Genomic DNA, 24,887 nt, shown 5'->3' with positions numbered 1-24,887 from the left:
TTTCAAAGAACTGATAGCTTGTGCCGAGCCGAGGTGGACAGTCACAAGCCGTCATTTCTTTGCTAAAAAGGCAGTACCAGCCCTGCACACACATGTAGAACAGAGGGTGGGCCAGTCCTTGAGCCTGTCGGTGTCTGCCAAAGTGCACGGCAGTGTAGAGCTGTAACTATGGTCAGGAACAATACATGTCCTTCACAGCCTACTGGGTGAATGTGGTTCCTGCACAGCCACACCAGCAACTTGGTGAGATGACGCTGCTTCCGCCTCCACATTCTCACGCTGTTGGTCCTGCAACAATGTCCGCCTCTGCCTCCTCATCCTCCACCGTGTCCTCAGCCTCCACTGCAGGGACAATTCACAGTGCACCTCCAGCATACCACATGTGCAGGGCACGGCGGAGTCACGTTGTTCTGCACCTCGTTTGCCTGGGCGAACGGAGTCACACAGGGGAGGAACTGCTCCATGTCCTTCAGCAAGAAATCCAATCCTGTCTTTCTCCACGACAACTGAAAATCGGAACCATGGTGACCGACAACGGGAAGACCATTGTGTCGGCGCTGTGTCAAGGAGGGCTGAGCTATGCGCCCTGCATGGCGCACGTGTTCAATCTGGTTGTCAAGCGGCTCCTGAAGTCTTCCACCCATCTGCAAGACATCCTAAAAATGGCCAGGAAACTTTACATGCACTTCAGACACTCGTACACCACAAAGCACACCCTCCTTGAGCTACAGCGGCAGAGCGGCATCCCCCAACATAGGCTGATATGCGACGTTTCCACCTGTTGGAATTCCACCCTCCATATGTTGGACCGACTGTACGAACAGAGAAAGGCAATAGACGATTTCCTGATGATCCAAGCGGACAGAAGTACTCCCCTGTGTAATTTCGATGTCAGCCAGTTGCAGCTCATGCGTGACACTTGCCGTTTGCTCAAGCCCTTTGAGGAGGCCACGTTATTTGTCAGTCGCCAGGAATACGGGATGAACGATGTCATTCCACTGCTTCATGTCCTGGAACAGATGCTGGTAAATCTGGCTGGTCAGGGTACTGGCGATGTAGCGCCTAGATCTCACGGCCACATGAGCCCTGTGTGGGCTGAACTGGAGGAGGAGGACATTGGAGCACAAGCAATGTGTAGCGAAATGAGTGGTTTTTCTACACAGGTGACAGGAGAGGAGGAGCAGGAGCAGCCAGAGTAGCTACAGGGCAATAAGGAAGATGAGGCAGAGGACCCAGACACACCATGGCAGTATGCAGTGGAGATGGAGGCAGGGAGTCCCTCCGATTCACTTGCGCAAATGGCCCGCTGCATGCTCACTTGCTTGGGTAGTGACAGCCGAATTGTCACCATTTAGCAGAGGGGTGACTTCTGGCTCTCCACCTTGTTGGACCCTCGCTACCAGTCCAAAATGGGGGCCTTTTTTACACCCACTGAGAGGGAGGACAAACTGAACTACTATAGAGACATCCTATGTAGTTAGTAGGCCTCTGCCTATCTGTGCCATCGTCCATCCTCTCGCAGGTCTGACTGGGGGGCCCTCGGTGCTCACGTTCCACTGCCATGGCTGCTGGGGAGGGATGGGGTGGCAGGAGCAGTACCAGTTCCATCAGCAGCAGCTAGAGTCGCTGATAAGCAGCTTTCTTCACCCGCATAGTGAAGAAACTACTCACCAGCAGCCAGGCGTAGAGCAGAACCTGAACCAGCACTCTGTGGCCTCCTGATGCTGCCGCCACCTCCACACTCTATCATAGGGCCACTCTGTGGACTTCTCATGCTGTTCCCACCCTCCCCACTTCATGACTGGGCCGCTATTTAACCTTTTTGGCTGGGCTGACATCATCATTTATTTGACCCTTCTTCTAATCTGTCAGAAGGAAGGTAAAATGAGACGCACAACGGATCCTGTCTGTGTAGCAGCTGTAAGGCCTGTATGGTCTATCAGAATTGGCTTATGATTTGGTAGCCAAAAGCAGGAGTCGGTACAAAACACAGAAGACATGCAAATATTCCATTCACGTGTCATCTCTGTTTTGGATCGACTCCTGTTTTTTTGGCATTTGCAATACTGATGGATTACTGACCAAATGCTGACCGAGTGAAGGCGGATGCTCCACAGACAGGATCCGTTTTTTGTGGGTTATTGTTCTGACGGATAAGAGGAAGGGCAAAATACTCAGTGATGTCAACACAAACTTACTGCTGACACCCTCTCCACTCTGTCAGGGGGCTCTACTTGTATAAGCGTTTAATAGAACAGGTTCTGTAGACATCTATGTGGAATCAGCTGCCGATGGTGTAAAAAGAGTGCGCTTCTTCTTGGCGCTAACATTGACCTGTAAGGCTAAGTTCATACTTAAGTTATTTGGTCAGTTTTGGCCCCGTGACTGCCCAAATAAGTGAAGTGTGCAGTGATTCTAAGAGCGACGCCTGTCATCTGCATGCCACCTTGCAGACGAGTGTTGGTCACGCTGCGAGTCCGCAGCACAGCTCCTGGCCTGAACTCCCAGCGCTGCCGGGGGTCACATAGCATTATATTGATTTATGATGCTATGTAACCCTTACAGTTCTGGAATGTATTTGATAACACTGGCATAATGCTGCCAGTGTTATCCAATATATTGCAGAACTGTAAGGGTTACATAGCATCATAAATCAATATAAAGCTATGTGACCCCCGGCAGCGCTGGGAGTTCAGGCCAGGAGCTGTGCTGCGGACTCGCAGCGTGACCAACACTCGTCTGCAAGGTGGCATGCAGTTGACAGGGTTCGCTCTTAGAATCACTGCACACTTCACTTATTTGGGCAGTCACGGGGCCAAAACTGACCAAATAACTTAAGTATGAACTTAGCCTTACAGGTCAATGTTAGCGCCAAGGGACCTAAAGGGTCTCTGCAGCCAGGAAATAGCCATTTTTTTACGAAATTCGGCTCAAATATATTTGGATCGAACGAAATAAAAAAAAAATAAAAAAAAAGGTGAACCGGCAAATTACATTTTTTTACAAATTCGCTCATCTCTAATTACAACACATCAAGACTGCAACAGTTTCAATATTGTCCATAGGGGGTCACTCCACAATCTTGCAGACCCAAGGTCCTGGGCTTAGCAAATAAGAAATCCTCCCAGGGTCATAACTGGAAGGGTTGCTGGGTGCCAGTGTGGGGACCAACAAGCCATTCTGCCCCAGTGAAGCAAACCTGACAGAATGGACTTGAATGCCATTTTGAGCAGCAGGTTTGACTTTAGGTGGGTGCACGGCCCATTGATGGTATGACAGCAGAGGCTATATGGTATAATTATTAGACTGTGCTCATCATATGGTGGGCAAGGGGTGCCCACAGAAGCTACCGCCCAGGTCACCCTACGATATAAGGCTAGCCTGGAGAACAGAGTGAACCTTCCATGATGGAATATAGGCACAGTGTACAGTGTATTCATGATGCAGTACTTGTCCGCTAAAGATACAGATCCAGGCCGGTTGTAATGGATATAAAATGATGCCAAATAAAGCAAAGAAATGAATCATTGATGACGTATATATCCAAGGCAAAATGCTAATGTAAATGTATGCAGAGTGCAATGCACTGTAGGAGACATGCAGCCGGTGGTGTATGTAGATGGAGCAGCACTAGCTTATGCTGTAGGTGGAGTTGTATAATGAGAAGTCTCTGCACTCTCCCCCTCCTCTTTTCTGGCTTGCGAGGCTGCAGCAGACGCCTCCTCTCTTTACCCTGCAGAGCTAGTAGCACTGAGTAGTGTGTCTATACTGCTGTGTGCAGGGCTGTCTGCATTAGTCCCTCTATGCTGTCACTTGGATCTCATTCCCTATTTGCATCGGTCCCCAAGTGCTGTCTGCTGTCCATAATACTTCTTCCAGATCCTTGACTGCTGCTCCCAGGCTGCTTACACAGGTATGTATGGCTATTGATGATCTGTACTATGTATATCTGCATAGCCGTAATGTATGTATACTATACTATGTATGCTATATTTCCTATGACATACTATGTATGCTATATTTCCTATGACATATATATATATATCACAATAAAAAATGTAAACCAACAGTTCTACCATATGATCTATTATTATAGTGGTATAAATTAGGAATTACTGTACATATGGCTCCTATCACTTTGCTGCAGGTGCTTTATCCTCAGTGGACACATAATACCTGTACATCATGCCACCGGTGTGCACATCGTGTGTGAGTGAGCACGTGTAGTGGTCATCCAGAATGACTGATATTAGCTGATATATGTAAAAGGCACATATATACATTTGCTGCATTTAGCGTACATGGCTAAATTACGATGGGGTAAAATTGGCTCTAGTAGTTCTAGAGATGTAATTCGTTGATAGTCCACCTACCTATTCAGGACCTTTGTGTACAGATGTGCTGTCATTGATGGCAAAACCCAATGGGTCCCTCAATCATATTACGTTATCACCTACTATGGCTAAGGCCAGGCTGCATTGGAGTTTGTACTTGGAGACCTATGTTCGAGGTTTTTTTCCCCTCCCCAAATAATTCCATCTGCCACCGAGCCATTATTCTGTGATCGAGCCCTGGAGATTGTTGGATAATCTTTACCGATCACCTTTTACCTTTTTTCATAGCTGTAGCATTTGACTAAATCCCAGGACACAGCTGTTGAGCAGGTGCATAACTACACACGGGTGCTCGCCTGCCTAATGTCACAGTCATATTCTTCTCGTCTGGTCAGAAAATGAAGAATATGCATTTTCAATGTTCTGTTTCTATAAATGTAAAGGTTGAGTAAATAAGTTCTGAATTTTAAAGTTCATGAATGAAGAAGATATGCAAAGTTAAAGGAATTATGCATAGTTCAGGAATAATTATTTCCAACGAGCACTGAGAACATAGGACTGACCACGGACGCTATAGAGAGTGGAAAGAGTTCCTGGAAGGTCTGTTTGTTCTACAAAAGTATAAAGATTGCCATATACCTTAGACAGCTGTCAGAAAAAAGCGTGTTCGACCAACAGACATTAATCTTGAGCCCAGAATACTCATGCACAATGGGTTTGGCCAAACATACATGTGTTCTCAATAGGGGAATAAGCTGCCACCAGAAACCCCTGGTGAAAGACCATCTCCCTCAAGAACAACGGATTAGCCATGTTGAAATCCAACATGCCCAGTCCTTATTTTCCACAGCATCCGTCATTGAAGGAGAGTCGGGACACCCCTCCATGGTCATTAGATGGTTGGCCAGTCCTACTCATTAGGAGGGAAATATGAGCTGAACTTCATCTTTGAATCCAGAAAAAGAAGGATTCTGGCGCCAACCAGCCACATATAGTCAACATATAACAGGTTTTGGGGATGAAACTCCCCTTCTTCAGATATAAATTTCCTTTTACATCTGAAGAAGGGAAGTTTCATCCACAAAATGCATTATATGTAGATTATATGTGGATCTTATAAAGAATTATCTGGATCATCTCTGGTTGGCACAAAAATCCTTCTTTTTCTGCTTCCAGTGTTGAAGTTCAGTTCATGTCTCAAGGCAAATTACATGTGTCCAGTCTTCTTCTGTGACGATTCGGGATCCTGCTGCTGTTTGACCTATTAGGATCTGTATTGGTGAGCACCCACCTATAAGTTTCTTTAGCTGCATCTGCCGTATCACTGTCCATACTATACTACTGTATGTGTTGCTTGGCTCTGGTTTTTATTAGTTTTTTTTAGTGCTAATGATTAGGGGGTTAGGCTGATGTCCATCTAATGTGTATGGTTTTACAACCTGGATTCTATGGAGCCTGATGTTGGGCTTCCCTAAAAGACTGCAACAGCAGGAGATATTATTTATTCAACTCAAATGTGAAATAAATTGGTAACAGAGCCTTCAACGTACATGTGAAGCAAGCCTTATGGGAAGGCACACAGGTATAGCAAGATGGTGACCACTGGTCAAAAGAACTGTTCTTTACTTTTGTTAACCAGTCAGAACTAGAAATGAATGAGAATTGACTTATTTGACTCTAGATGGCCATATGAATGGTCTTTCTCTGGTATGTCCCATTTTTTTTATATATTTGGCAACGAATAGTGCACTGTTAATGCTCGTCCAGGTACCTTACTCCCTGGGCAAATGCTCCACCAACCCCTGCCGGACCAGCTACTCTTCTCTACTAACTAAATTCCCATAAAACAGCAGATTAGGAGGCTTTCCCAACATTCAGTCAGGTTGAAGACACAGTGGGAATGAGTTAATATATCAGCAACAAGGGAAAAGCGGCAGATTGCAGGATAACAAGGTACTCCCCCACACACCGCCCACCTGACTGAATGTCTGAGTAGGTGGAAGCAGCTTGCAATCTTACCTGATCTGCAGTTTTATTTGGTGGGTGCAACGAGTGCCTTCAATCTTTTAGGGAAATTGGATTCCAATGTCCATAGTTGAAAGTGTATCTATTAATTAACTAGTCTTTCATTTTTTCATTATTTTTGTTTTCCTTTTTTGCTTTTATGCCTTAAATTACATCTAAGAGACCTCAGAATGGACACATGGATTTGCCTTATCCATTATATCAGCTCAGGGTACCTAAACCTTCACTCAAAGCCCAGAGGGTGCAGTGGTACTTCTCAGAGCGCTCTGCCCCTTGGTATTGCATTGGCTTTGCTCTGCTTTTGCAGCACACAGAGTACGGGTCCCTAGAAAGTACAAAGGATCTGTACTAAAACAGAGCAGAACCGATGCAGGCCGAAGTTGCAGAGCACTCTTAGGAGCACCGCTGTACCTTCCATGCTTTGCGAGAAGGTTTACTGTACATATCCTTTGAAAGGGCTTTCCAGGACCCAGTGTGACCCATCAACCCACCTTAATTAATCCTAACTTGCCTGCAGAGGAAAGTTTCCAATATACTTTCTCTCTTGTTGAGTAGATCAGCTTCTCTGGAACCCGGCCAAGTGATGTGCCTCTTTTTGGAAATCCCAAATCTTCCAACATCACATCATTCAGTCTGAATACCAGGTTTCCAGTCTGGTCTATGGATAGTCAAGTCCCTTCTGCAACCCAGGATTGTGGAGGTGCTTTGGACAGGATAGGAACTTTTCTTCCCCCTGGCAAAAGTTGAAACTTATGAATCCAACTCATTTGCACACGCACCAGGAAGATAAATGATTCTGGCCTGGTCCACAGCACTTCCCCTATCCTTGGTTCCAGAGAGGCTGATCCACAAACTTTGAGATGGAAATGTTTTTGTGCAAACAAGTTGAAATAAAAGTACAGCTACAAGGCGACACTGGTCGCTGCCAGGATCACAGGTTAGTGATGATCCCATAGAAATGAATAAGAACGCAGCGCGACTCGCATGTTTGCTGCAATCCCATTCATTTCTATGGGATCACTGCTACACTGTGATGCTCCTGCGATCATGGCCACAACCAGTGTCGCCGTAGATTGGTGATTGGTGGATCCTGCTTGGCCCTGGAAAACCCATTTAAATTCTGCCTTGATAATACTTCTTATTATCCTTACTAACTTATTATTCAAATAGTCGTGCATTGACTTATAGGATAGCTACCTTACATCTGGTGGCATTAGAGAATCAGCTTTCTTATCCTTTTAGAAAGAACTGATTTGCATATCTTCTGCCTTGATAATACTTCACAGGAATACCTGGAAGGCAGTCTCATCAATACAGGGAGTGCAGAATTATTAGGCAAGTTGTATTTTTGAGGATTAATTTTATTATTGAACAACAACCATGTTCTCAATGAACCCAAAAAACTCATTAATATCAAAGCTGAATATTTTTGGAAGTAGATTTAGTTTGTTTTTAGTTTTAGCTATTTTAGGGGGATATCTGTGTGTTCAGGTGACTATTACTGTGCATAATTATTAGGCAACTTAACAAAAAACAAATATATACCCATTTCAATTATTTATTTTTACCAGTGAAACCAATATAACATCTCAACATTCACAAATATACATTTCTGACATTCAAAAACAAAACAAAAACAAATCAGTGACCAATATAGCCACCTTTCTTTGCAAGGACACTCAAAAGCCTGCCATCCATGGATTCTGTCAGTGTTTTGATCTGTTCACCATCAACTTTGCGTGCAGCAGCAACCACAGCCTCCCAGACACTGTTCAGAGAGGTGTACTGTTTTCCCTCCTTGTAAATCTCACATTTGATGATGGACCACAGGTTCTCAATGGGGTTCAGATCAGGTGAACAAGGAGGCCATGCCATTAGATTTTCTTCTTTTATACCCTTTCTTGCCAGCCACGCTGTGGAGTACTTGGACGCGTGTGATGGAGCATTGTCCTGCATGAAAATCATGTTTTTCTTGAAGGATGCAGACTTCTTTCTGTACCACTGCTTGAAGAAGGTGTCTTCCAGAAACTGGCAGTAGGACTGGGAGTTGAGCTTGACTCCATCCTCAACCCGAAAAGGCCCCACAAGCTCATCTTTGATGATACCAGCCCAAACCAGTACTCCACCTCCACCTTGCTGGCGTCTGAGTCGGACTGGAGCTCTCTGCCCTTTACCAATCCAGCCCACGGGCCCATCCATCCTCACTCTCATTTCATCAGTCCATAAAACCTTAGAAAAATCAGTCTTGAGATATTTCTTGGCCCAGTCTTGACGTTTCAGCTTGTGTGTCTTGTTCAGTGGTGGTCGTCTTTCAGCCTTTCTTACCTTGGCCATGTCTCTGAGTATTGCACACCTTGTGCTTTTGGGCACTCCAGTGATGTTGCAACTCTGAAATATGGCCAAACTGGTGGCAAGTGGCATCTTGGCAGCTGCACGCTTGACTTTTCTCAGTTCATGGGCAGTTATTTTGCACCTTGGTTTTTCCACACGCTTCTTGCGACCCTGTTGACTATTTTGAATGAAACGCTTGATTGTTCGATGATCACGCTTCAGAAGCTTTGCAATTTTAAGAGTGCTGCATCCCTCTGCAAGATATCTCACTATTTTTGACTTTTCTGAGCCTGTCAAGTCCTTCTTTTGACCCATTTTGCCAAAGGAAAGGAAGTTGCCTAATAATTATGCACACCTAATATAGGGTGTTGATGTCATTAGACCACACCCCTTCTCATTACAGAGATGCACATCACCTAATATGCTTAATTGGTAGTAGGCTTTCGAGCCTATACAGCTTGGAGTAAGGCAACATGCATAAAGAGGATGATGTGGTCAAAATACTCATTTGCCTAATAATTCTGCACGCAGTGTATAGACTTCTCCTTAACTGGATACATTAGATATCATCTGGTTTAGTGATACTGTCCCCTAACAGGTTTCCCTGCACAGTGGCACTCCTGGTCACCCTCTGTGCTGTGGTGCAGTGTTTCCGTTGCCTGCACAGTGGGTGAACATGGGTACCAGTGTTCAGGGGGAAACTGTGAAGGGACCACGGCACTAAACCAGAGATAAGGCCCCTGCGTCCTCATGATCGATGGGGGTCCCAGAAAGCACAGAGATCTGATAATGATGGTGTACCCATAGTTATCTGCCATTGCTTTCAGTAATGTGGAAACCCTACTAATCTGGATTTTGACATGGGTAACCAGAATCTTTACAGAACACTCCTGGCAAAAATGTTGCACCATTTCTGTCTACCTTAGGACTCGAGAGGTGGTGCTTGAAAGGAATTCAAAAAACACTAAGGGGTCATTTACCAACTGATATACGCCATTTTTATTTCCCCCGCTCACGCCATGTCTAAAAAAGGGGTACGTGACGTGGGCGGCAAAGGGGGTGGGCCGCCAGGTCTGTCTCATTTATCATGTTCAAGGAAGCTGGTGTAGATTTAGGGTACTTTCACTCTAGCGTTTTTCTTTTCCGGCACTGAGTTCCGTCAAAAGGGCTCAATGCCGGAAAATTGCTGATCAGTTTTATCCCCATGCATTTTGAATGGAGAGAAATCCGTTCAGGATGCATCAGGATGTCTTCCGTTTAGTCATTTTGACTGATCAGGCAAAAGATAAAACCGCAGCATGCTACGGTTTTATCTCCGGTGAAATAAACTGAAGACTTGCATGAATGCTGGATCCGGCATTTTTTTCCATAGGAATGTATTAGTGCCGGATCCGTCCTTCCAGTCTGCACATGTGCAGACCGAAAAAAAGGTGAAAAAGATAAATGCCGGATCTGTTTTGCCGGTTGACATCGGAAAGACGGATCTGGCATTTCAATGCATTTTTTTGCCTGATCAGGCATTTTTAAGACTGATCAGGATCAGTTGGCGTACGTTTCTGGCGACGGAACTGCTTGCCTGATCACTCTGCTGCAAGTGTGAAAGTAGACTTAGAGCGGCAGTGGATGCGCCAAAGTAATGTAGAGAACGACTCCTTTAATTTATGATATGGTCCCATAAACTTTGTTGTAGATGAAGCCCTGCATCTTCCCTCCTCCCCATCATAATGTCACTTTTTATTTCACTCCACATCTTTGGGTCCTTTTACACCAGCAAATAAATCACTGGTAACAAAATGCTGATTGACAATACAGGAAGTTGATCAGCGATTAATTTTCACTGGGCAATTTTTGGGAGGGGTTTGAATGAACGATCGTCCTTGTAATTGGTCATTCCATTTCCTCCTCTCATAAAGGACATAGTTTGTTGGCAGGACGTCTTCTGTTTACACGAGAGCATGTGCTACCAATCAATTTTATACCCACAGTAAATATGTCAGAAAGAGACAGGCAGTCCAGTTGCTAAGCATGCCCTCCAGATTTGATTGGCATCCCCTACTCTCCATTCTTTTCTAGCTACTGTACCCCCTATGTGTCGGGAGTACAGCAGAAGAGTGAATGCTAATGGACTATAACACTTCGCTTCACTGTGCATGCACCATTCTACTGTAGTCCAGGGACATAGGGCCCCTTTCACACGGGCGAGATTTCCATGCGGGTGTGATGTGTGAGGTGAACGCATTGCCCCCGCACTGAATCCTGACCCATTTATTTCTATGGGGCTGTGCACACGAGCGGTGATTTCCACGCATCACTTGTGCGTGGTGTGAAAATCGCAGCATGCTCCTCTTTGTGCGTTTTTCACGTAACGCAGGCCCCATAGAAATGAATGGGGTTGCGTTAAAATCGCAAGCAAGTGCGGATGCGGTGCGATTTTCACGCACAGTTGCTAGGTGACGATCGGGATGGAGACCCGATCATTATTATTTTCCCTTATAACATGGTTATAAGGGAAAATAATAGCATTCTGAATACAGAATGCTAAGTAAAATAGGGATGGAGGGGTTAAAAAAATGTAAAAATAATTTAACTCACCTTAATCCACTTGTTCGCGCAGCCGGCATCTCTTCTGTCTTTATCTGTGAGATAAAGGACCTCTGGTGACATCACTGCGCTCATCACATGGTCCGTCACATGATCCATCTCCATGGTGATGGATCATGTGACGGACCATGTGATGAGCGCAGTGACGTCATCACAGGTCCTTTACCTCACAGATGAAGACAGAAGAGATGCCGGCTGCGCGAACAAGTGGATTGAGGTAAGTTTAATTATTATTATTTTTTTATTTTTTTTAACCCCTCCAGCCCTATTGTACTATGCATTCTGTATTAAGAATTCTATTATATCCCCTATAACCATGTTATAAGGGGAAATAATACAATCTACACAACCTTGAACCCAAACCTGAACTTCTGTGAGCGCTCAGCGCTCAGCTATCTTGTCGGCCCCATAGAGAATGAATGGAGGGCCACTGCGCATGCACAGTGCGCCATCCACCACTTTTGGGGCTCTGTTCTCGATATAGATGCTGGTCCCAGCAGTGGGACCTGCACTTATCAGACAATGGGGGCATATCCTAGCGATATGCCCCCATTGTCTGAGATTAGACAACCCCTTTAGGCTAGGTCTACACGACGACATTTGTCGCGCGACTACAGATAGGGCACAACTACACTGCAACATTTGTTGCGTGACATCTTGCACCAATGTCGCGCAACAATTTTTATAATGGCAGTCTATGGTGTCGCACTGCAACATGCGACATGCTGCGACTGCGACAGTCGCTGAAAATTCCATCTCAAATGGATTTTCTGCGACTGTTGCGTTGCAGTCGCAGCATGTTGCAGTGCGACACCATAGACTATCATTATAAAAATTGTCGAGCGACATTGGTCACCAGAAAATTCACTGATAAATCAGGCACAGTGCCTTGTAGAGCTAGCTCAGCTGAATGTAATGATACCTTTCACTTAGTGGCCCATTGCTTCATTATGGAGAAAGAAAAGTACTTTTAATCCATATGCAAATGAGCAGTTAAGTGCACCAAGGGCAGACACAAGCCACTCTGTGCACCCTTGCTCCTCCTGTTTCTTCTGCCAGGGTCCTGCATAGTAATTTCACCTGGTTCTGTCCATGAAGAAGAAGATGGGGCTGGCAGAGGATGGAGGAGGTACAACGGTGCACAGAGTGCCTTGAGCCCGGCCTTGGTGCACTTAACTGCTCATTTGCATATGCATTAAAAGTACTTTTTTTTTCTCCATAATGAAACAATGGGCCACTAAGTGAAAGGTATAATTACATTTAGCTGAGCTAGCTCTACAAGGCATGGTGTCTGGTTTTACTATGAATTTCCTGGTGATAGACTCCCTTTAAACAGCAAAGGCCCTTTAGCCTAATAACTAATGTCCAGTAAGGACAGGACATTTTTGTGTTTGCATATACGTCTTACCCACTTACCTAACATTATGCCTATACTCAGCTCACTGCAGCCCCTGTGGAATCCGTACGCCACTACACCGTTAACATGTCAGCATGTACGAGAGTTTGGATTCCAAACCGCACACCTGAATTTTAGGTGCCTTTTTTGCAAGGAAAACTGATTTAAAAAATACTTAAAGGACAGTGCTGCCCATAATGATTCATACCCCTGGCAAATTTTTACTTAAAGTTACATTTATTGAACCAGCAAGTAATTTTTTGATGGAGAATGACATAGGTGTCTCCTAAAAGATAATAAGACGATGTACAAGAGGCATTATTGGGGGGGGGGGGGGGGGAATTTCTCAGCTTTTATTTACATTTGAGCAAAAAGTGTCCAGTCCAAAATTATTCATACCCTTCTCAATAATCAATAGAAAAGCCTTTATTGGCTATTACAGCAATCAAACACTTCCTATAATTGCAGACCAACTTTTTGCATGTCTCCACAGGTATTTTTGCTCATTCATCTTTAGCAATGAGCTCCAAATCTTTCAGGTTGGAGGGTCTTCTTGCCATCACCCTGATCTTTAGCTCCCTCCACAGATTCTCAATTAGATTTAAGTCTGGACTCTGGCTGGGCCACTCCAAAACGTTAATGTTGTTGTCCGCTAACCATTTCTTCACCACTTTTGCTGTGTGTTTTGGGTCATTGTCATGCGGAAATGTCCACTGGTGCCCAAGGCCAAGTTTCTCTGCAGACTGCCTGATGTTGTCGTTGAGAATCCTCATGTATTGCTCTTTTTTCATGGTGCCGTTTACTGTGATTAGGTTCCCTGGTCCATTGGCTGAAAAACACCAGCAAAGCATTAGGTTCCCACCACCATATTTGACAGTGGGGATGGTGTTCTTTGGGTTGAAGGCTTCTCCTTTTTTACACCAAATGAAGGAAACATCATTGTGACCAAACAATAAAATTTTTGTTTCAAAATTTGCCTGGGGTATGAATAATTATGGGCAGCACTGTATATTACAAAAACACTTGTTTTCACATGTAGAATAGGTTTTAATACATTTTAGTTGAATCTTTAGGTACAGTTTAACCCTCCATGCCTTCACCATGAAGCCTTGGGCCAACACCCTGTACCCTTGTTTTCCAATAATGCAGTTCCTCTGGAGAAGGTAGTCCTGCACAGGTTCTTGTCATGCAATAACAAAAGGGAAGAGACCAACGTGGGATTGGTTCCATCTGTCCCAGGGTCCCATAGAAGCTGCACGGGATGTTTCTTAGGTATCTGGTTGGCTGGATCAACCAACAATCCAATATTCTCTGGTTAGGGTGGCCCATCAAAATGTGGATCCAAAGGAGAAAGGAAACATCCTGTAACTGATTAACGACAGCCCGCTTTTTTTGGCACACTCTTTAGCTGGTTATAGCCAAATGTCAGGTCCCCCACTGTAAAAGCTGGGGAACCCCACCACTTCTGTCTTCTCTGTCCTGACACACACAGCACTCAGTAACCACTGTATATAGAAAAGGCACAAGGACGCTGTCTTTGTTAGTCCCCGGGGTCATGTAACCAGTCATACGATCACCAGAATGCAGGTGCTAGGAGGCTGCTGCTGGACCTAAGTTGACAGAAAAAATAAATATAGATAAATAAAATAAAAAAATTTGCATCACTAGCCAAGACCCAATTAGGCAAAATGGACATGTAATATATCAACATTTACAACAGAAAATTATAAATGCAAATAGGAAATCTATTTCTGGGTAATACTATATTATAGCTGGAAAAAAAATATCTACAAGATAAAAAAAAAAGTATGGGGGACATTTAAAAAAAAATATACATCACCTTTTGGCCTATATAAGGCACAGATTTTGTCGCAAACGTGTTTTGCGGCAAAATATGCACCTTTTTTGCTGTATATGCCACTTACGCCTCTTTTCTCAAGTTCCAAAAAAAGGGGGCATGGTGTGGGCGGGGAAGAGGGCAGCCCGGCAGGACCGTCTCATTCATCATTTTCTACGCCTGTTTTTGGTGTAGAAAAATGACTTAAATCTACGCCAGCAAAGAAGCTGGTGTAGATTTCATCTTGTTGAACAGGCACCGGATTATGCACCTCAGTTATGTAGCGGCCGGCACCCTACATAACTTAGGCGTATCAAGCTGTAGCGGACAGGGACTAAGACCGGCGTCTAAATCGCCGGTCTTAGTAAATGTCCCCCTGTGTTTATACTACTTTTGTCAAACTATAAGCCTAAAACTTCTAAAAAAAATTATAAATTACTGTCATGTGTATAAAAATAAAAAAGTTATAGCTGTTAAACTAACCCACGTGAACTCTGGTTCTGAAGACTGAAATTACTTTGGTCCTGACCTGGTAAAGAAAATCTTGGGAAATGTTGCCCTTCTCTTTTGTTCTGTTCCAATTTTTTGAGGACAACCCGAATGCAAATTGACGTATCTCCTTGGATTGTTATTTTACTCAATTGCTTGAAGACACACTGTAGGTCAATAGGAGAGATGTATTATTACTGTCTAGACCAGACAGGAAGAAGATGCACCAAATTGATCACAGCGGTTCACTCTGCCCCTATTTATAGACAATTCTAAAAATTATCTAGTGAGGCACAACAGATATCTAAAATACTAAATAAATCTGGTGCATAGTGTACATGTCAGTTCTTTGGTGTAAACTAAGGCAGAAATCTGGTGCAGTTAGCTTAGTAAATCTCCCTTAATGTATATATGCAGAGATATGAGACTCCCATTACAGCCTTGCATTAGCTGCTTATCTTTTACTAGATAGAACTTAAAGGGGTTATCACATGATTAGTGTAAAAAAACATAAATCAGACATCATATAGTACATGACAATTTAATTCTACCAAAGCTAGAACCAGCCCGTGCCTCACATGGACCAAGAGATCTTCCCATAAATTCTTCCAGTTGCTTTGCTAGATTGTCTTGTGACTAGCAACTCAGGGGGCATGTTTGTTCTGCTGCAGCTCAGGGGTGTGCCCTATCTGCTACAGCTCTCTCCTTATCACAGCTCAGGGGGGGGTGTTCTTCCTGCTGCAGCTCTCTCCCTGTAACTGTCACAGCCCTATCTATTGTTCAGCCCTAACAGTAAATAGGGCTGGGGCTGGTGGCAGTTGAAGAATGGAATTGAGCAATTGTGCGACCCAGTAGGTTGACATGCACTTTAAGCCATAATAATGAAGAATGGAGAATATCATACAACTGGAGCATTTTTGTAACGTAAATAAAATTACAAAAGTGACTCTTTTGTAAAGCCAAATTACGGTATATTAAAATAACAATTAGCGGTGGCACAACCCCTTTAACTGATAACCACTGCATTAATTAGAAAGAATATATTCACTTGTACAGGTGCCCATTTTATCAATACAAATGCTCAGCACTGATCATATTAACAGTTTTCTGTACGTGTAGGATAAGACAATAGAGATAAGCTACAAGAAGAAGTGGGAGTTTGTGGCGGTCATCAGTATCCTTATATTATGCAGGTCACAGGACTGTCACCAGAATACCCAGAGGAGAAGGCTTTGCTTTCAGACCAATAAACATCCCATATCCATCTTCATTCGAGAAGGAACCAGTATTGACCATTGTATTGCCACTGGCACTTGATAAATAGCTCCTTCCATGACTGCTTTTTAAGTTCTTTTTTTCTGTATCACTTAGAGTAGGATGTTCATTTTCTTTCTATGGATTCCTCCCTTAAAGGGGTTGTCCCACAAAAAATATTCTAAAGTTTTCAAACCAGCACCTGGATCTGAATACTTTTGTAATGTCATGTCATTAAAAATTTTGTATAGCCACTGAGTTATTCAATAAAATGTATCTGTATGGCGCAACCTGCTGTTTGTTTCTTTTCTTATTTCTTTGTCCTGCTCACTGAGATGGCCGCACATGCTCAGTTTCATCCTTCAACAGTCTCCTGAGCTGTGATAGGGAGAGCATGGACACGCCCCCTGAGCTGCAGCACAGAAGACACTCCCCTTGAGCTGTCAGCTTGATGTAAATCTAGCAAAGCAATGAATAGGGAGATCTCTGGATCCATGTAAGGCACAGGGCTGGTTCTAGCTTTGCTAGAAAGAGGTTGCCATGTACTATATGATGTCTTATTTTCATTTTTTACATTAATTATAGGATAACCCCTTTAAGATGTCTATTTAGACTGGGAACTCACCAGGAGATGTAGGTAGTAAATTGTTGGAAAGAAAAGGAATCTTTTTACTATAATCTAAGGAACAATATATTCAGGCCCACCGTCCCATTTATACATTATGCTATTACATATTCTGTGCACTTTCCATCGTCATATTCTGTGCTGATCTATGTGTCACTTTGTCACTGCAGGAAGTCACATTGTGGCCCAGTCTGTATCTGTCTTTCCGGCTTTGGTTTCATTTGATGCCTCTGTTTCTGTTACCATACAGGATGTATCACACAGCTGAATGATCAGAGATTACAAATTAGGTCACGTCGCTGTATTGTAGACTACCAGTACTATTCAATGAACACCCAGTGTCCGACTAGAGTACATTGGGACCACTGCATTTAATCATTCAGATGGGCCAACCCCCAGCTCTGCAAGTGCATAGATCAGGGTTTCTCAACTCCGGTCCTCAGGACCCACCTACCAGTCAGGATTTAAGAATATTCCACAGAATGAATAACTGTGGTAAATCCTGATGCATGGACACTAATTATATCACCTGCTCAATACTAAGGAAATCCTGAAAACATGACTGGTAGGTGGGTCCCGAGGACCGGAGTTGATAAACCCTGGCATAGGTAAATGAGTTTTATCAGGTTTTCGGCTGAGTAGTTATTTTTGAAACCGCCCCACCCACTAAAAATTTTAATCTCTATAATGAAGTGATTTGCCAGTTGGGTTGTCCTACTTGGACTTCATGAGTCATATTGCTGCTGGGCCTCATGATTGTGTCTGAACCTGAACCCAGACCAGGATTTGATCCTCAAGGTGGATAGTCCAGCCATGTGGTCACCAGTTGTAGAATGTATTAACTGTAGATATCTTTATAGTGATGGCTACCTAGCTGCACACTTTCTTCTCCACTTTTCTAAGAGTACAGTCTCATTTCATGACTTGTGTAAAGACCCTTAGATTACCATTGGCTGAAACTCCCGTTGTTGGTGAAGCCAGTTGGCTTTCTACCAACACATGATGTTGAGGAAAAAGAAAGATCAGGCAAAAAGAATTTCAAATCTTGATCATTTTGCTCTGGCAGGAGATGAACTAGAGGTCCCAATTTTGTCAGGAGTCCAACTAATGTGTATGGAGGTATTTTAAATCTCTCCTGAAGGCAGAGTTGCTGGAAGAGTTGTCAGGCCTGGCATGTCTTTGGATGGGGGATCGGAATGAATGGCTGTCGGCTGAATGAGCATTCACCCAATAGCTATCTAAGTAGTATGGCCATCTCTAGTAATTTATTTGCCTCCTGCTTGAGATGAATGAGTGGCAGGTGCCCAAAATGGACATCTAAAGCAAACTACAATGGAAAAGTGTTAGAGAGGAACTTGGCTTGATGCCCATTGCACGACATCTTACACAGTAATAAGGGACAGTCTCACGGAGTGAACATAAAAAAGACTTAAAGATGAGTGATAATAACAAAAAGATGAAAGTGACAGTGTCCCAGGAAGCCCTTTTCGATTGTTTTGGCTTCGGGCAACTGAGTGTTTTCACTAGACACAAGACATCTGAATGTCATAGTGCTGCTCTTTATTTCACAGATATGTCAGAACATCCACATTTTGTGAGAGAGACGCCTACGCTATCCTGACAGTGAGATATGGCCACAAAGCCAATGGATCTATTAACAGAACTTCAGCTCTTGGAGAAGGCATCTACCTTAGAAAGATTACGTGCTGCAAAGAAGCGAAGGGAGCAACAACTGAAAAAATGGGCCCAGAATGAGAGGGAAGAAGAGAACAGGAGACGACGCCAGCAGAAAGCCAGAAGGAAGACCCCCACCAGGAGCAAAAGAGTGTCTTTCCCCTCACGTGTCACACTCCATGAGGCTTGTCTGAGGAATGACCCAGAAGAAGGTAAGTTCATCTCAGATAACAATTGACAATCATGATCAGAACAACAATTAGCTAAGAATTTCCCATCTATATCACTGGACAATAGGTTTAATAATGCATGCATATTGGATTGTTCCTTTGGATGGGGCTATAGGTTTGTGTCTATGGTTAGATTAAGGAATTGAATTATGTAGTATGAAGAAATTCAGGAATCAATGCTGTGTGTGCTAAGGTTGTGCTTGAATAATTGGGCTAAGTTTTCCTGTGATATAAGTACAGGTGAAGCATTTATGGATCTATACGAGACAGAACAGATATGTGTTAAAGGAGCGGTCTCAGCGATACACTATGCTACACTAGGTGCAGACCCTGAGGGGGCAGAGCATGATACAAGTAGTCTCATTGCAGTGTCATACATCGCCCCCTCCGCCCCAGTATATGTTTTGCTCAATGTTTCTTTAACCCTCTTCAGTACAGATCACAGCTATTACTACAAGTGCTGATTTGTGTGGGAATTAAAATTACAAGTGTTTAGAAATTAGTTCTGTTAGTCATAGAATTCAGATGCTTCAAAAACCATTTGCGTATGTGGGATCGTGGGCGGATGCACTCAGTGTTGTTAGCAAGGAGGTTGAAAAAAAAACAGCACATTACATAATAAGCCTGTAACCAAATAATCTTGTGCTGTGCTGGCTACATAACATAGGAACAGACAGATGAATACATAATGGAATGGGGCATATTAACCAAATTAATCAGAGTAATGAATGGGTTAGGCTGGTCAATAGCTGATGCACTTACCCTCAGCCGAGAGTGCATGTTTATTTCAGTGGGACGTGCCTCTCTGGCAGCAGCTTACACCCCACTGGAACAAATGTTCAGGCATGTTAAAATGGTTGTCCAATTATGAAAACTGGAAGGGGATAAATGTCTAATCAGTAGGGGCCCCGCCGATCACAAGAACAGGAGCCTTGATCTCCTGCTTAAATGCTTGTGTGTCCCCCTCCTTATTCAACTTATGGGACTGAATGGAGCAGCTAAAAAATCCATCATGCCTGTTCCTTCTAATCCGTCAACATCTGTTGTCAGGGGACAAAGGAGGAGGTGTCCAGTACATATTAGATTGTGAGATAATCGGCAGCTTCCGTCAACGTTTATTTAATTTGTATGGCCAAGTGTTATCTGAGTTTATAAAATGCATACATGTGTCTGAATGCTCATGATGATGCCAACATAGCTTAGAAGTAGTTATTTTTTTTTTTTATCATCTTGCCCGGCTCTGTACTAAACCTTTGTTTTGATGCTGCTAGGGCTTGCTGTGGTGGCAGTTACCAATGTAAATATCTAAAGTTACCATTGCATTCCACTCTATAACAATTTTAAGGCAGTGCTGTAATTACTCCAGTCTTCACAGTCAGATCTTATGTTGTGAAACTCTGCTGTAGCCCAGCATGTAAAATCCCTCCATAAAAAGAGAGGGAGAAGCGAGCAGTGAAGATAGAGACATTTGATCTGTGATATCTTGTACATCAGAGTATGAGATATCACACAAGCAGGAGAATTCCCCCTTCTTCCCCCTGACATGGTCATGTGTCTGCATGTGTAATTGGATTATGCGCTTTTCTTATCTGTTTTGGAAGCTCCATCACAGATTCCTGCATATTTGCCGGAAGAAAAACTGTGCAGTGGACAGAGATGGTTGAGACTGCAAGTGAATGGGAGTTACGGAAACAGCATAGCACAGCTCACTTGGTGGTTTCCATAGTCCTGACCACCGCTGGCTGTTGTATCCAGGCAGGACAGTGTCAAGGGCGGGTGGGGACCAACCAATATACTATTAAGGTCACAAAAACAGCAGATGTCTCTGGAAATATTGGTTAATAGATTGTCACCTGAAATACATTTTTCCATTGCAGTCTGTAGATGTCAAAAACGATTCTATCACATATAGTCATAAATGTACTGTACCTGCTGTAGACTCATTTCCAGGTGTTTCTTAGTGCTAATTTTCATGACCTTTAATGGCTTGTTCACATCCATAAAACTCCCATTCATACAACCCATCAGCACATCATATACCCACTTTTATGTAGGCAAGAATGAATGTATAATTACCATAAGCATCCCTTTCATCAAGTTACTACCACATAATGGAAAAGCTCAGGGAAAATAGGGTTAACAAGACCAGACAAACCCCTCAGATTATTCTTTGAATAGAACAATATCATGAAAATTAATTGATTAAAGGGGTTCTTCACTTTGGAAAATCTGTAAATAATGTCCTGATGAAAAAAGGTCTCCTTGCTGGGACCTCAAAAACGATCACTCATCTTGTGGAAACCTGTCATTATGTTTTCAATTTTTCTACAGCGCCTTCGCAGGGGAAATGAAGCATTACGCAGTGCCTATTATCAGTGGGTTGTCTGTGTAGTGTAGGTCTTTCATCCCATGCTGCTGTATAGTTGTAACATGCCGATACCTGTGGTGAACTAAGAATGAGAGTGATATAAGTCAGGTTAACGGGATGCATTGGGATAAAGGTTAATAATGTGAAATCCAATATAATTGCTAAGCTCTGCTGACGTACGCGTGATGACTTCTGTCTGATTCTGATTGAGAGTTCAAAAAGATTGAGCATTAGATTGAAATATGACTACGTTCAGAATTATAGAGGCGTTGATATCAGGTCAAAATCAAGGTTAGGTCAGTAAGGGTTAAAGAAGCACAAGGACACTTGACTATTTCTGTACCAATAAACCTTGGTGAAGCTTGTTATGCAGACTTGTTAGGAACCGGAACTGGCGGGTTTGAGAGAGCTGAGCACCAGATCTTTGTTTAAGAGAACATAGGGTTGGACACTGTACCTACACAAGTGAGGTTTCTTGGATTCTTCAACTCACTGGTTTTGAAACATAAAGATTAATCGTCTTGTAAAAAAAAAACATTTTCTGAAAAACCAAGGACTTTTAAAGCAGTGTACAACAGTCAAAAGTCACTATGAATGTAATGTATGATGGTAATGCTGGTGGAGTTAAGGGGCTTGTATCATAAATGTTCTTATGTGCTGTACATAGGTTCATCTTGTGCAACAAGACCACAATGAATGGACCAAAGAACCCATTGAAACAATCCAGTGGTTCCAGCTGTATTCCAATATAGCTTGGCTAAAAGCAGCTGAGACTTTACACATCCGTGAATCGGGGAAGTTTGCTGTCCATGGCCTCCAAGGACCACTCACGCATCCATTGACGTTAATGTGTGTATTCATATGACACAACGGAAGCATACCCTATTTTGTCAGTGGTTACAGCTCCCTTATGCATGTTACAGTTTATGGGACTGTGAAAACCAAAACACAACATGGGTGCCACTGGTAGGAAATGCTCTGGAAACTAATTTTTCTGCCCATCATTGTTCATGGAATAATGATAACACACAGAGGGCAAAAAAATGGACACATGGACCAAACGTAGATTCTTCACAGACATGAACCACTGACCATCTTGTCACAGATGTCACCACGGATGTGCGTATAAGGCCTTAGCCGTATCTATGACTTATAAGACATAAGGTGTTTCCCATATTAGAAATCTGTATTCAAATATGCCCTGATGTAATAATATTAATTTCTGCATTTAACTTCATTTTTTGGTTGTACCCCATGTCTTTGTCCTGCTCCTGCAGAGGTGACTGAGTTTACAAAGATGCCCCTGCATTCTTTCGCTTGATCCTGGCCATATTCTTGGCAGCGCACCTATCTAGAGTCTGGCCACCTCTGAGCTGCTCAATACAAATGAATAGGATGAATCCTGGGCATGCACAAAAAGCTTTGCTATTCCATTATACGTGGCTCAATTTCTTCCCATTTCATTACCTGTAAAGTTATGTTCACGCGGTGGCTTTTGCAGTCAGAATTTGGCGCAGATTTTGTGCAAAAAACCCACCTGGAAGCCATGCAGAGTCTGACTCCTATTGTTCTCAAAGGGAGATCACCCTTCTGTTAATGCAGCTCTCTGTGGTATTGCCATGACCACTCCAAGAAAATACAGATTCTTACTTGGCATGGTCCTTGACCGTAAACCGTGGCCTCTGTTTAAGAACAATGGGAGGTGTAAGAAGGTACCTGGAATCATCGTGGATGGAAAGTATGTGTCACCGAGGTTTCTGGCCTCTGATAAGTAAGTCAAAGTGCTGGGTGGGTGACTACTCCCCATGTTCCAGGCCGGGTTTTGCCAGGCATAAAAACCAGCCAGCACTGCCAAGTGTGGTGGATTTACCTCCCTCTGACAGTGGAGCTCAGGAGTCTGTGTGCTGTGAACTGAGGGCTGTGCTGGGATTTGAGGTTTGAGCCGTGCTGTAGGACTCAGGCCCCTCTAAAGGCGAACAGGCCGCCTATGGACTTGATGAGGCTGAACTGCTAACAGGGTGTAAATTAACACCCAGGAGAAAAGGTGACTTTTATTATTTATGGACTTTCCTTGTGTGTGAACAAACACCAAGCGACCTGCGTTTTGTGATACACCTTTCTGCATTTTGTTATACACCAATGTGTGAATAAACACCGCTGTTTGATTCAAGAACTGTGTACTTTGCCTCTATACTGCATTTGCTAGTCCTAACTACCAGAGCGAATCCCCACAATTGGTGGAGGATGCATGCAAACGCAGTGAGGCGGGCGTGAACGCCAATATATTTTTGGGTTTGCATTTTTGGGCACAGTTGTATGTCGCACATCAAACCAGCTGTATTTCAACCCGTGCCCTACGACAAAATGGAGGATGTTGTTAAGGCCCTCATAGAGGCTAATTTGCAGCAGTGGGAGACCAACCTGCACCAATGAGAGGCTAATAAGCAGCAGCAAGAGACCAACCAGTAGCTGCTACAACACGTGCTTGCTTTGCAGACAGCAGGAGCAACCCCAAGTGTCCACGATGCCTGGAAAGCATCAGAGTCCCAGCAGGTGTATTTCGACTTGCCGGATGATCAAGCGGCCGACTACACAAAGATAAAGGGTGAGATTTTGGCAAGACTGGGGGTGAATGTGTTGGTCCGGGCACAGCGGGTACATCAGTGGGGGTTTAAGCCGGCTGAGCCCGCAAGACCCCAGTATTATGACTTGGTCCACCTTTTGCAAAAGTGGCTACAGCTTGATTTGCTGAGCCCCACAGCTATGCTGGATAGACTATTGGCTGACATATTCTGGAGGGCGCTGCTACCCCCTCTCCAGCACTGGATCGGCCAGGTATCTCCTTGAAATGCCCTGGAAATGGTGTACCTGGTGGAACGCTATGAGACCACCAAGAATCTCAAGGGGGGTTCTTTTGGGAGAAGGGCAGGCAAACTCCAGAACTCCCCACCCCAGGCCCACCGGTAGCCAATGAAACCCCCCTGGGCGGTTCCCCCTATGAGCCGGACCCAGTTAATCTGCTGGCGGTGTCAGGAACCTGACCACACCAGGGCTGAGTGTCCTCATCGGGTTGAGCCCATGGACGTTAATTGTGGTTACTGACAATCGCTATATGGTAGGAAACTGTGTGCCACAGGTACCCCGGAGGCTCTAGACCACTTGTGCCAGGTGAAAGTGGGAGACAATCAAGTGGAGGCACTGCTGGACTCAGGGAGCTTGGTGACCCTGTTAAGGGCTATCCTGGTGTGGTCCGCTGAGTATACTGGCCGGAAAGTTGGGGTGATGTGCATTCATGGAGACTTGAAAGACTACCCCACCGCGCTGGTGTCTCTAACCACGGTGGTCAGCAGGTGGACCCACCAAGTGGCAGTCGCCACAAATCTCCACTATGAACTCATAATACGGGAGGACTTTCCAGGTTTCCCTGCCCTATGGCCGATTGTGAGAGTTAAGGATACCCCTGAGACAGGAATAAGCCCAGGAGATTGGCCTTGTTGAGGGGGATGGCCAAAATCCTGGGAACCTGAGGCCGAAGGGCCATCAGTAGGGGTGACTGCCACTTCGGTGGAAGAGGGGGAGACAACCCCGCATAGGGTAATAGTGGGAGACATGGAGGAGTTGCCACCGGGTCCTGGGTTGGCAGACCTCAACGTCTCCGGGGAGAATTTCAGTACAGCCCAACACCGAGACCCAACCCTATCCTGGGCCTGGGAGAATGTGGTA

The 24,887-nt window shown here is 44.1% G+C and overlaps 1 protein-coding gene across 2 annotated transcripts in view; it reads left to right on the top strand.

The window, feature by feature from the left end:
- Positions 1–3,749: 3,749 nt before the first annotated feature.
- The window catches only part of PPP1R16B (protein phosphatase 1 regulatory subunit 16B), a 72,264-nt gene continuing 51,126 nt past the window's right edge, over positions 3,750–24,887 (top strand). For both annotated transcript variants that reach the window (XM_040437372.1, XM_040437371.1), the window contains exons 1-2: positions 3,750–3,913; positions 18,464–18,778. In XM_040437372.1, coding sequence (XP_040293306.1) covers positions 18,523–18,778 — 256 coding nt within the window. In that variant the 5' untranslated portion in view covers positions 3,750–3,913; positions 18,464–18,522. The remainder of the gene's footprint in view (positions 3,914–18,463; positions 18,779–24,887) is intronic.

Source organism: Bufo bufo, chromosome 6 (assembly GCF_905171765.1).
Source record: "Bufo bufo chromosome 6, aBufBuf1.1, whole genome shotgun sequence".
Classification (NCBI taxonomy): Eukaryota; Metazoa; Chordata; class Amphibia; order Anura; family Bufonidae; genus Bufo; species Bufo bufo.
The sequence above is the reverse complement of the archived record's forward strand: the minus strand, read 5'-3'. Positions and strand labels throughout refer to the sequence as shown.